The following is a 12,226-nucleotide window of genomic DNA, read 5'->3' as shown; positions in this document are numbered from 1 at the left end:
GTAAACAGTACATCAAATTCGATGTAATATATTATTATGTATGTAGGTTAGGTAAGTTAAGATAAACACCAGAGGTGTCCCCTCCTACTACCTAAGTAGCAGGTACAATTGAATAGATACGACAACTTACAAGGATAGTCCGCCATCTAACCCCAGCATGGGCAGGATCTGCTATACGACCTTGCGTATCTGTCTCTCATTTTATCTATCGAAGAATTGATAACAAGCTACATAGATGGGAGGATGTAAGATGGGCGGGATGGAATGCTGCACTGGTTGGTTACATGCGGCGAAGAAAGAAAAGAAGAAAAAGAAGAAAAATAGAAAAATAAGCCCTACCTAGCCTTTGTTCTCATCCTCCTCTCTACGTACGTGCAGGTATAATTTATTAAAATACAACGCAGCCTCAAATTCATCCCAGACATCCTCCGGTTCGCTTCGTAGCTCCGAGGCCTTTCCATCATGGCCGATGCTAAGACCGTTGGCCTCGTGGATTCCGACTCGGTCCAGATTAAGAAGGATCCTATTTCGAACCAGGAAGATAGCAATGATGTCGAAAACGGCCATGTGGTGTTGTCGGACGAAACGACGGCCGATGTCATCGATAGCGCCGCCGAGAGGGCGCTCTGTCGCAAATTCGATCTCCGTTTACTGCCGGTTCTAGCTATAATGGTAAGTCAATGGAAGAGGGTAGGTATTCCGTCTACCGACTAACAATTCGTCTTCAAGTACTTGTTCAATGCCCTCGATAAGGGGAACCTAGGAAACGCTCAGACCGCGGGTCTCTCTAAGGGTAAGCGACGAAGCAACGAAGCAACGAAGCCTTCCTTCGCCATAGGGCTCAAGCTGACTGTTCATGTTTTTGCGCCCCAATCGCAGACTTGCATTTCAAAGATGGGCAATACAACCAGATCGTCGGGATATTTTTCGTCCCCTATGTCATATTCGCGCCGCCTTTTGCCATGTTAGGCAAGAAGTTCAGCCCGGCCCGCGTTCTTCCTCTCTTGATGTTCTGTTTCGGCTCCTTCACTCTGCTCACCTCGGCGACAACAAACTTTGGCGGCATCTTCGCCCTTCGGTGGTTCCTAGGAATGGCCGAATCGGCCTTCTATCCGCTTGTCATCTATTACCAGACCACCTTCTACAGGCGTGGTGAGCTCGCACGGCGTCTAGCTATCTTCTACGCCGCCTCCAACATAGCCAACGCCTTTAGCGGTCTCCTTGCTTTCGGTGTCTTCCAAATAAAATCCACGCTAGTAGACCATCCTTGGCGTTGGCTTTTCATTGTCGAAGGGAGTGCTACGGTGTGCTGTTCGATATTTGCCTTCTTCTACCTGCCTCGGAGCGCCGCCGAGGCTCGATTTCTAACCGAAGAGGAAAAGGCGCTCGCGTATCGCCGTATACAGATCGACAGTTCTTCTGTTGTCAATGAAAAGTTCTCTCTTAAGGAGTCCCTAAAGGTGTTCAAGAGGCCAACGTCCTATTGCTTCCTCATTATTGAGATGTGTATCGGCGTGCCGTTACAAGCAGTCTCGTTGTTCTTACCGCAGATCGTCCAACGGCTCGTTGACAACACGGTCACGATCAATCTGTACACTGTCGCACCAAACGTCACGGTAAGTAGTAGATTTAACCAGATCCCTTAGTTGGTGCGACCTTCGCTCTAATTCCGTTAATAGGGTGCCGTCATGCTGTTAATCCTTGCGTTTACATCTGACGGTCTGCGGGTTCGGTTCCCTTTTGTATGCCTCGGCTTTGCATTCACGTTCATCGGATTCATCATATATGCGGCGATACAGGACGTCCATGCTCAGATTCGATTGGCGTACTTTGCAACCTTTATGATGTGCTGGGGAACATCTGCGCCGTCAGTTCTGCTAAGCACTGTAAGTCGCCTTTCTCGCAAACCTCCACCCGCTCTGTCTGCCGGGATCCCTGGAACTGATCATAAAATACACTTATTCACCCTTATATGAATGGATTCACTGAGCGGTAAACTAATATTATCCGTAGTGGTATAACAACAACGTAGCGCACGAGGGTGAGCGACTAACCCTGACTTCGGTCGGCGTTCCGTTAGCGAACCTGATGGGACTGATTCCCAGCTACGTATTTCAAACCAAAGATGCGCCGAAGTATACACCTGCTCTTATCACGACGGCCTGCTTTGGTGCCACTGGATGCCTCATCACGGGATGCTTAGGCCTTTTCATGCTCTGGGACAACCAACGTCGAAACCGCCGGCAGGGAGTGAATCTCACTGCGAAAGACGTGCCAACTTTGAAGTTGAGAGACGGTCCAAAAGTGGAGGAGTTTAGATGGTTCTTGTGAAAACAGAATGTGGTTGCTGGGATGCTCGTCGATATCCGCTCAAAAGCAGGTACCCAGTGCTACTACCCAGTTGTAAAATCAAAGCGCTTGTTGTTTAAACTCGTTTTCCAATGCATTAACTAGGTACATGACGATTATGTTACCGTTCTGCCCATTCTCTAAGCCGGTCGAAAATGGTACCGCTAAATCTCATTTCCCCTTATACTAGTTCGGTCTTCACCTTGAGTAAAGGCGCCTGAAGCTGCCGTACGCATCAGGTACTCTTACGTTTCCGACTCCAGAAACCCGACCCCCGAGTCAAAACGAGAATGGGTGGGGCTCTTGATTCCATTCCGCTGATCATCTAAGATCCTCTTGTACTTTTCATCGTCGAATTTCCATATCATTGTATCGTGCTCATCCCCAGACGCGGCATTACCCTTGATCGACAGCTTTTCGGCTACGGGATCCTCCTTCACCTGTGTAAAGTATCGTCTCTTCCACGTTTCGCCCGCGTCTTTCTCCTGTCTACGTAGCACGCGCTGCGCATTTTCGATTTTGCTCTTCTCGTGCCCTACGGCGAAGATGTCGTTCGCGTGGATAGCATTGACGACGTGCTTCCACGCTCGCCTCGATTCAAGGGGATGTTGCGACTCGACTGGCGCAACCTGAAGCGGCGTCCTCTGCAACGAAGTGAGGTTGACCGTATCGACCAACTTCCCCTCGCCATTCTTAATTGTATATGAGTCGCACCAACGACCTTCTAGGACGTATATGGGGTTGCTTTCGTCATTGTCTCGGTATATACTGGCCGTGAATGTGTTGCTCTTCCCCTTTATCCAACCTTTACTTGAATAGTTGATACGCGACGTGTAGCCCGAGGAGCCGCGGATATACGAGACTCCGTTAAGCTCAGGGGCAATCTGCAATGTTACGATGCCTTCGACATGAACTTTTGGCATCGTAATCCAGTAGTCTTCATCGTACCTATCGATATGTAACACGCTGTATCCCTTTCTTTCTATATTTATGGTGGATGAAAAGTAGGCTTTTGGGGCGACGTGGCCCTCGAGCTAAGTTGATGTTAGCCAACATAGCGCCGATAAGGGGGAAAGGCTGGCTAGGAATTGACAGAAGCTTGATTACCTTGACTCCATGCGTGTCGTTCCATATCTTAAAGGCTGTCGCCGGAGGATGATGAGAGACTTGCTCGGTCACTAAATGCGTCGTTCCGGCGTCGTCCAGCCATTTCCCCAAGAAAATCTCCCCTAAAAATGGATTTAGAGGCTTCATCCTCTTCCTCTTGCCATTTTCATCTTTGCTCGCGTGTTGGTGTCTAAGGGTGCTCAAGAACCACTGGAGAACTCGTAAAGCTCGCTTTTGCGCACATTGTTCTCTCGCAGGCGATACGAGGAGACTCGGATGCTCAGCCCAGTATGTGCTATATTCAACAATGGATTGAGGTGCGAGTAAGAAGGGCGGCGCAGTTAACGAGGCAAGGTCTCCTTTGAAAGTTGCGACAGACTTATGATCCGAATCAGCGGGTTGAATGTTCAACCTCTAGAAGGAAAGGAGTAGATTACGATGGCCGTACCTTGATGAATTGAAACCAAGCCGACTTATGTTGCTGTTCGTCTCTCTTATCGTCGCATTTGACGGGAGCGATAGTTACAGACATGTTGGGCTGATATTACTTAGTCTTCTATATTATGTATTACCTGGAAGAATACAGGAACTGGGAAGTAAGTTACAGAGCATTGCGACCAAGATACTTATAAGAATTATATAACGAAAAAGAAGGAAACGGAGTTGTTTTACTAGTGTCATTGCGCATTCATACATTGAGACGTATGCTGCACCATAGCCATCCTATGCAGGGCTTTCCCACATGATGAATTGAGACGTCGTCTGCTTCACATATCGAAACAGGGCATGTGAAGGTGGATTTGAGTGGACGGGGTGGAGTCCCTGAAGGACCCTGATGTTACCTAGATATTTTAAGTATTGGGGGTCATCCCAGCTTCGATGATCCCCTGAGAGCCTAGAACGACATTAGACGGTCATAGATTTACACGTGTAAATTCAACGTAACCCAACATGGCCAGTAATATTTAACATCAAAACACTTTAGTCCCAGCAAATAAACATCGAGGCTTCGTTAAGTTCATGATAACGCATATGGGCTTTAATATAGGTATATAAATGAAAAAAAAAGGAGGAAGAATTATTATACGATAAACTTGAAAATCGTGCAGACCAGCTTAAAAGTAATAACGAAGACGCAGACTCTCGCGCGTCACAGCTTCAAAGTGCTGTGGTTCATCGACCGAAGTCTTTCCTGTCATTTATTTACACCACAGGTATTACATACCTGGATCTGTGTTTGTCGAGCTAGAATTGGTCTGATTATGGTCTGTATAGTTAACATCTTAAGTTAGCAGTGCTTCTTGAGTTGAGTGATCGAAAGAGGGCAGTTGGAACAAAGTCTATAGAGATTATAAAAGAGATTACTTACGGCATATTTTCATACAGTCGTCGTGGTTTGTTCCCTCATCCGGGAATAGCTTCATGCACGTATTATGACATGCCTGCACAAATGCTTGTTGGATCTGGTTCATGACGTCTGGCCACTGAGGTTCTGATCCCGCTCGAATGGCGAGATTGATATTGTTGTCGAGCGAGGGAGCGGGCCTTGCTGTGCTGAGGGCAATAAGCCCAAGAATAATGTTATAGGAAATATGCATTGCGATTAGTTACAGTCATTTCCAAAAGAAACCAATATCGATCGGTAGAGCGAGGAGCATTTCAACTATATATATTCCTTGAATGATAAAGATGGTTTACTTTGAAGGGCTACCTTGCGTTGGTATACTTATTAATGACACAATGAGACCTTTGTTTGAAGGAAAGCCATGAAGAATCGGTCCCAGAAAACAATGGTATATAGAAGATTCCGACTAAAAATAGATTATAATAGGTTATTATTAGAGAACTTCATTGTTGTCCTTAATAGCGAATATAATGTAAAGGTTGAACATAGAATACTTCCTCAGCTGCACATGTGGACTACTACTAGTAGGTTAAGACTTAACTTTGGTACACTGGTACATTTGATACTACCTGCAATACAAATGGGATGTTACTATTAGGCACACCATCCTAGCGACGCTCCATCACCCCCACAACCTTGGAAGCTCAGACTTTAGTGTAGGTAGGTTCGCTACTGGGTATCATGTACCTACGTAAGCCGGGGTACGGGGCTTTGATTTAAAATGACATAAGGCAAGGTACAATACCAAACTTACCTAGTAAGCTCACATCCTAAAGAACATCAATGCCTCTTAACCTTATCCGTTCCAATATAAACCTTTCATCTTCCTTTGGAATGGCTTCATCTTCTCCACCAGCAAAACATGGGACAGTCCCTGTCAGATGAGGCTAGGCCTCCTTCCAAAGAGGAAATTACAGCAGACCTGGTAATCATTGCTAGCCCTCGAGCTTTCCCACCCTTTCAAGCCCAAGATGAGCTGACATTCCGCCCGTCACGCAGGCAGAGAAGTTCGCTCGCAAATGTTTCGAGCCTCTCGAGCTTTATTCCTTCAAACACAACTTCAAATCGCTCGCCGACCACGAACAAAATGTGCGCTATCTTAAGGAGGATAGTATTGCCCGTTTTCTCGAGCTTCCGGACATACTCGCCGTCTCGCCCGTCGTGTTTCACATGCTGTCGTATATCGGTGCCTTCCCATTCCTCCAAGATGCCCCGGTTATCCTGGGCTTCGAACAGATGATTATGGCTGTCGCTATTATGACCGAGCGATATGCTAAGATATTAGCGAGAGGCAATAGTAGCAGAAGGAAATTGCTTTTCAAGAGCCTAGCCGTATACGACCGAAAGCTATCAGAGATCGAGAAGCAGCAGAATAGCACAGGTATATCGGAGCGAAATACTAGCAGTCACGTGCCTGGGTTTGCCGTTGACGAGGCCGGCGACGAACTGGACGACGATGCAGCGGACGACGACGAGCTTGTCTTGGCTGCATTGGACTCTCTGGATATGGACGATGCTTTCAGAGCGGGCGATTCGCACGCCGCTACTACGCATGGGGCCATGATTCCTGCAGACAACTTTAGGAAGCTGATTATGCTACTGCTTCTAGTATCTCCGTTGGACGCGCAGGAGCACCTCTCTAGCTACGCGCATCGGGTTACTGGCACGGATCTCGAAGATCTGAGGGCCACAGCCGAGAATATTTTGTCAGCCTTCATCAATGTGGAGAAATCCCCTGGTATCACATATCCCCAGTTCAAGAATGTTCTCCCATCCAGTTTCCCCTTTCTTTTTGACGGATTCAATCCCCTTTTCGAGCACTTCCTTTTTGCCAAGGACCTCGACTTCTCTAGAAGAAAAGATGGCATGTCTAAGACCATATCCCCAGCGGTCGTACAACCTCCCCTGCTTCAAGGGAGTGGCCAGATTCTAAATTTAAGTATTTTGTCTCAATTGTCGTTCTTCATTAGTGGGAACGAACTATTCCGGCGTCTGCGCTTGCTATACTCGGGCTCGGAAGCCGGGTTCTCGATGGGTAGTTTTGAAACAAAGGTTTTCAACTGGCGTGCGCCGACTATCCTACTGGTATCCGGGACTAGGCTTTCGGATACTCCCAACCATGGTGGATCAGAAGGGACATTTAATGACTCTCTACCCCCGAAACGGTTTCCGAATGGAAGCCCGCCGGATCGCGACCGCTTAGTGTTCGGGGCGCTTGTCAGACAACCGTGGCGACACACCCACAGGGAATGTTTTGGAGGCGAGGATATGCTGCTATTTCAGCTTGCCCCAATTCACGACGTTTTCCCGGCTTCCATTATAAACCGCGACTATGTAGCGTTTGCGAAACCACCGATCACGAATCCGGGAATCAACTTTGGTTGCCCACATCCAAGGGTGAGCCAGTCCTCGCGCCACCAGTCGATCCGACATCTGGGACCTGTGTCGCTTGTCGTCGATTCGAGCTTTGAGTTTGGAGTCTTTACCCACGACTACGCATCCCGCGGCGGCGCATTCGCAACTAGCGCGTCTCGAAAGTACAATTTCCAGGAACGCTTCCAAGTCGACGAAATTGAAGTGTGGGGTTGCGGTGGCGACGAAGAGGCAAGGATACAGAGAGAGAAGTGGGAATGGGAGGCCCGGGAGGCCGAAGCCAGGAGAAGAGTCAACTTAGGCACGGGCGATATTGCCGCGGATCGAGCGTTACTCGAAATGGCAGGGCTGGTCGGAGCTAATAGGAGTGGGGGTTCTATGGCCTGATTTACAACAAGGCTGAAAGAAGGCGGCGTTAGAGGTCGTAGGCGTTGACTGTATAGCTCAATAGCTTTCAGGGGCTTAGATCTACCATATGTGCAACAGACAATTTCAGGCGGTTGAACCTAACTTATTGCTTGGTATATACAATGGCACGAGGTATGGTCCTTTATAGACAACCTATCAACAGAGCCCAGCTTTTGGTCCCCTACCATCCCAGATGTCCTCTGGCTGTTTCCTTCCGATCCCATTTTGATACCTCGCTGCTTTTAGGGAAGTCAACCCGATCATAAGCTTGATAATGTATGTGTATGATGATTTATTTCTTAGTGGCTTCCGCTTTTGCCATCTTCTCGGCCTTTTTATCTTCAGGTATGTTTGCGCTCTCACTCTTCCTCGTCCCAAACCAACCGCCAACATCTGCCAAAGCGCCCAAAACATTCGATGTCTCCTTTTTATCCTGCCCGTCGCTATCGGTATTGGACCGGGTCTCATCCTCCAGCACGTCTCCCTTCTCTTTCTCTTGGGCACGTCTTTGCTGGACGCGCTCCTGTCTCCTCTTCATGGCGGCCTTCAAATGTTTGTCTTCTTCATCCCTAACCTCGAGTTCTTTCAACCACTTTTGGTGCCTTTCCTCGGCGCGCTGCTGGGCCTCTAATTTGATCAGCTCCTTTCGCTTCTCCCTATCCGCCCCATAATATGCGCCGCCGGCCACTATTGCTAGGACTGTAAAGGCCTGGGCGCCCACTCGTGCCCGAAACATGCGCTGCACCTGCGCATGGTCGCCACGGCGCATAGCTCGCCAGGCATTGATGACGGCGAGGGTGGTGAGTAAGGTGCCTAATCAGGGTTATCAGATTACCTACTAGACTATGGACTGACCATAGACCGGGAGTCTATAGAGATGTCGAAGTTGGGTTGAGGGGCGATTTACCGAGTGGGATGAGAGGCTCCTCTCGTAGCTTACGGCCTATCTTCTGAGCCGCAGTTTCATTGTAATCTCTAGACAAGTGGACTTATAAGCTACTAGTACATGCACCAATGGTGACGTATTCGAATGTGAGATGCGGAGAAAGAACAGGGAGCAGATGTACTTATTTTCGTCGAAGGACGAGGGCATCGACCTATCCGCCATGTTGAAAATCAGTCCGCGTTGGGATCTTAAAAAGACCGCTTCGTCCTCGATAGCTTGTTGTAAATTAACTCCAATGGAATTGCCACAGGTAGACTTTTGAATGCAGTGCAGGCGTTGGTAATCTAAGTTTGATTGCGCAAATTAGAAACATTGAAGTCGAAATTGAAATCGAGTCCAAGGCTTTGACGAAATGTGCTCTCAATGATATAGCTGCTACGGATTCAATACGTAGGGATCTTTGCGGTACCTACCCAGTTCGTGTGCCACTCGATAAAGTGATAAGACGTGGATTACACCGAATACCGGGGTACTTAACCGATACTTACATACCTCACCTCAGGGCATTCTCGCCGACTACCGAACAAAGGGTTACCGTAATCCCTGATAGATGGATACTGCCATGACCCCTCCATCATCTGCTAAAAGCACGAAAGTTTAGGCGGGTACCTACCTGTAGAACCCCACTAAAGCTCCTGCAAGCTCGATGCATCATGCATCCCACCATAAGGTTAGTTCAACTAGAGGCTGCCCCACTAAGTGAGAAAGTCTGAAATAATTTTGTGACGCTTAGCTTAGCACACTTGTGTTTTGTATAACCACGACAACGACAATTATTATTATTTTAACATGCCGGGAGCTACAGCTCCCCCAATTGATACCGTAATGGCAAATGGTGCCGGTAATGGTATCAACGGCCACGTACCGCGCACTCCTTCGTTATCAGGCCTCTCCCTTACCGAGTACAGCGCAAACCCGTCGCCGCCATCGGAGCGCAGACAAGACAGAATCAAGCAGATCGTGCCGGAGGAATTCATCCTGCCTAATGGACATCCTGATGTTCGTCAAAACTTACTATGTACTTTTGTTTTTCTTTAGAAACATGAGCGATTAATAAGTACTTCCTTTAGTATCTCCGTCTGATCCTTACCTCGAGAGTCTACGAAGCATGCAAAGAGACTTCCCTCGCACCCGCCACAAACCTCTCGAACCGACTCGAATGCAATGTCTTACTCAAGAGAGAAGATGAGCAACCCGTTTTCAGCTTCAAGCTACGCGGAGCTTACAACAAGATGGCCCATCTCGACCGAAACCAGAGCTGGAAGGGCGTGGTGGCTTGCAGTGCAGGAAATCATGCCCAAGGAGTAGCTTATTCTGCTAGAATTCTCAAGATACCCGCAACTATCGTCATGCCTTCGGGTACGCCGAGCATCAAGCATAAGAACGTCTCGAGACTAGGCGGCTGCGTCGTGCTTCACGGCGCAGACTTTGATGCCGCCAAGGAAGAATGCGCAAGGCTAGAACAGCAGCATGGCCTCATCAACATTCCACCCTTCGACGACCCCTATGTCATCGCTGGTCAGGGAACAATAGGAATGGAGCTGTTGCGACAGACGAACATCCAAAAGCTCGAGGCCATATTCTGCTGCGTAGGGGGAGGTGGCCTTATCGCGGGCATTGGAGTCTACGTCAAGCGCATTGCGCCTCACGTCAAGATAATCGGAGTCGAAACCGAGGACGCCAATGCAATGGTCCAGTCTCTGCGAGAAGGGAAGCGAGTGGTGCTTAAGGAAGTTGGGCTGTTCGCCGATGGAGCAGCAGTCAAGACTGTGGGAGAGGAAACCTTCCGAATATGCCAAGAGGTGATCGATGATGTTATCGAGGTAAATACTGACGAGACATGCGCCGCCATCAAAGACGTATTCGAGGATACTCGCTCTATAGTAGAGCCGGCGGGCGCCCTAGCTCTCGCCGGCCTGAAGAAATGGGTTGTGGCAAATCCGTCGAGTGACTCGAATCGATCCGTCATAGCCATCACAAGCGGTGCGAACATGAACTTCGACAGATTGCGCTTCGTAGCCGAACGCGCTACCCTCGGCGAAGGCAAGGAGGCCCTGCTCCGCGTGAGCATTCCGGAGAGACCTGGAGCATTTGCCGAGCTGGTTAATCATGTTATGCCCCATGCCGTGACGGAATTCTCGTATCGCTACGCGACTAGCGAGTTAGCTAACATCCTGATTGGGATATCATTGACCGGCGCAGCTTCTGAAAGAGTGCAAGAGCTCCAGGCGCTTATTGATAGGATCAACAACGACGGCATGACCGCTACAGACTTGTCGGGAGACGAACTTGCCAAGTCACATATCCGCTATCTCGTAGGCGGACGATCTGACGTGCCTGACGAGAGATTGTACATGTTCACCTTCCCCGAACGCCCCGGTGCGCTAGAGAAGTTCTTGCGCACGTTACGTTTGAGGTACAACATCAGCTTATTCCAGTACCGAAATGGGGGTAGTGATGTGGGCAAGATCTTAGCGGGCATACAATGCCCTGACGCGGAAGTGCCGGACCTAGAGAAGTCGTTCAAGGAGATCGGATATCCGTGGGAAGACTGCACGCAAAGCCCCGTTTTCAAGACATTCCTGAGGAGTTAAAGGTCGAGGGTAGCTACGAGTTTGCAATTCGGTGCGTATGCTAGCCTAATCGGTTAGGATTTATGAAATCGAGTCTGGATCGTGATGTGATGGGAGTTTTGCGGGTTTGCGGCGAGTTATTACAAGCTTCATCATTGATCGTCGAAAACACTAATGGAAATGGCGAACGGTAATAGGTACCATAAAAGGGATACATTTAAAATAGCAGAGAGCCTCTTGCTGTGATGTGTGATTTACATATGTAGGCGATGTGGCCGTCAGGATCAATCTATGTACACATGTGCATACTAGGTAAATTGGATCCTGTACATATGGTTACGTGCATACTACATATAAGGATCTTAGTCGATTAGCCAATAAACTTCAACTATAGAATCCCCACACTCCTAGCTCCGGATTTTCCATCGTACAATACTTTGGATACTTTTGTACATTGACATCTATCACCACTCCGAACAGTGAACACAACAATCCTGTCTTTCGAAGATGGCGGCCCCTTCCCTAATATCGTCGCTTCGGGCATTGTCCCTTCGCGCGGCACCAGCCTCCCGACGAGTGCTGCGGACGCGGACACAGCAGCCTATCCGCAGCATCTCTCAAACAACTCTCACTCCGAGACTCGCAACGAGACCGTCGGCGACGACGATAAATGCGACGAAAGCGGTGCAAGCCATCGCACAACAACAGACAAGAGGAATGAAGGTCCACAGTTCGGTGAAGAAGCGGTGCGAGCACTGCAAGGTGAGTCAGATCATCAGACCAGCAGACCAGCCACAGTCCTGTGCATGTGATACTCGAGACAATTACTAAGGCTAGAGTTGTTGTAGGTCGTGAGGAGAAAGGCTGGCAAGCGACACCGGGGCTACCTCTATATCATCTGTAGCGCGAACCCAAGACATAAGCAACGACAAGGATAGTATATCGCGGATATGGGCGGATCAAAGCAATGCGATAGCGACAGAAGACAGGAGACGGGAGACGGCTATGATGTCCATAGATGTATAATACGGCCTAGGTGACGAAACAAGAATTGCATGACCTTAG

The 12,226-nt window shown here is 48.7% G+C and overlaps 5 protein-coding genes across 5 annotated transcripts; 3 read left to right on the top strand and 2 right to left on the bottom strand.

Annotated features, from left to right (window-relative positions):
* Positions 1–462: 462 nt before the first annotated feature.
* On the top strand, positions 463–2,331 carry F4807DRAFT_460538 (putative MFS transporter; the record flags this gene model as incomplete). The annotated part of the gene is made up of 5 exons (XM_048001538.1): positions 463–672; positions 730–793; positions 880–1,616; positions 1,680–1,886; positions 2,014–2,331. 5 exons carry the CDS (start codon positions 463–465, stop codon positions 2,329–2,331), a joined length of 1,536 nt encoding a protein of 511 aa, XP_047854313.1.
* Positions 2,332–2,462: 131 nt separating this feature from the next.
* F4807DRAFT_90218 (Oxysterol-binding protein) lies at positions 2,463–4,380 on the bottom strand. The gene is made up of 4 exons (XM_048003633.1): positions 4,129–4,380; positions 3,905–4,028; positions 3,457–3,834; positions 2,463–3,383 (listed from the first exon to the last, which is right to left on the bottom strand). Exons 2-4 carry the CDS (start codon positions 3,986–3,988, stop codon positions 2,595–2,597), a joined length of 1,251 nt encoding a protein of 416 aa, XP_047854312.1. The 5' UTR covers positions 3,989–4,028; positions 4,129–4,380; the 3' UTR covers positions 2,463–2,594.
* A 978-nt stretch (positions 4,381–5,358) lies between these two features.
* On the top strand, positions 5,359–7,778 carry F4807DRAFT_89897 (TLD-domain-containing protein). Its single transcript, XM_048003630.1, has 2 exons — positions 5,359–5,786; positions 5,861–7,778. The coding sequence occupies exons 1-2, from the start codon at positions 5,724–5,726 to the stop codon at positions 7,619–7,621; spliced, it is 1,824 nt and encodes a 607-aa protein (XP_047854311.1). The 5' UTR covers positions 5,359–5,723; the 3' UTR covers positions 7,622–7,778.
* F4807DRAFT_89820 (hypoxia induced protein conserved region-domain-containing protein) lies at positions 7,778–9,309 on the bottom strand. Its single transcript, XM_048003626.1, has 3 exons — positions 8,710–9,309; positions 8,550–8,617; positions 7,778–8,455 (listed from the first exon to the last, which is right to left on the bottom strand). The coding sequence occupies exons 1-3, from the start codon at positions 8,748–8,750 to the stop codon at positions 7,935–7,937; spliced, it is 630 nt and encodes a 209-aa protein (XP_047854310.1). The 5' UTR covers positions 8,751–9,309; the 3' UTR covers positions 7,778–7,934.
* F4807DRAFT_426299 (threonine dehydratase I) lies at positions 9,013–11,565 on the top strand. The gene is made up of 2 exons (XM_047998042.1): positions 9,013–9,587; positions 9,659–11,565. Exons 1-2 carry the CDS (start codon positions 9,378–9,380, stop codon positions 11,180–11,182), a joined length of 1,734 nt encoding a protein of 577 aa, XP_047854309.1. The 5' UTR covers positions 9,013–9,377; the 3' UTR covers positions 11,183–11,565.
* The last annotated feature ends 661 nt before the right edge of the window (positions 11,566–12,226 follow it).

This window comes from Annulohypoxylon truncatum, assembly GCF_022578515.1.
Source record: "Annulohypoxylon truncatum strain CBS 140777 unplaced genomic scaffold F4807scaffold_16, whole genome shotgun sequence".
Lineage (NCBI taxonomy): Eukaryota > Fungi > Ascomycota > Sordariomycetes > Xylariales > Hypoxylaceae > Annulohypoxylon > Annulohypoxylon truncatum.
This window is presented reverse-complemented; position numbering and strand designations above follow the sequence as displayed.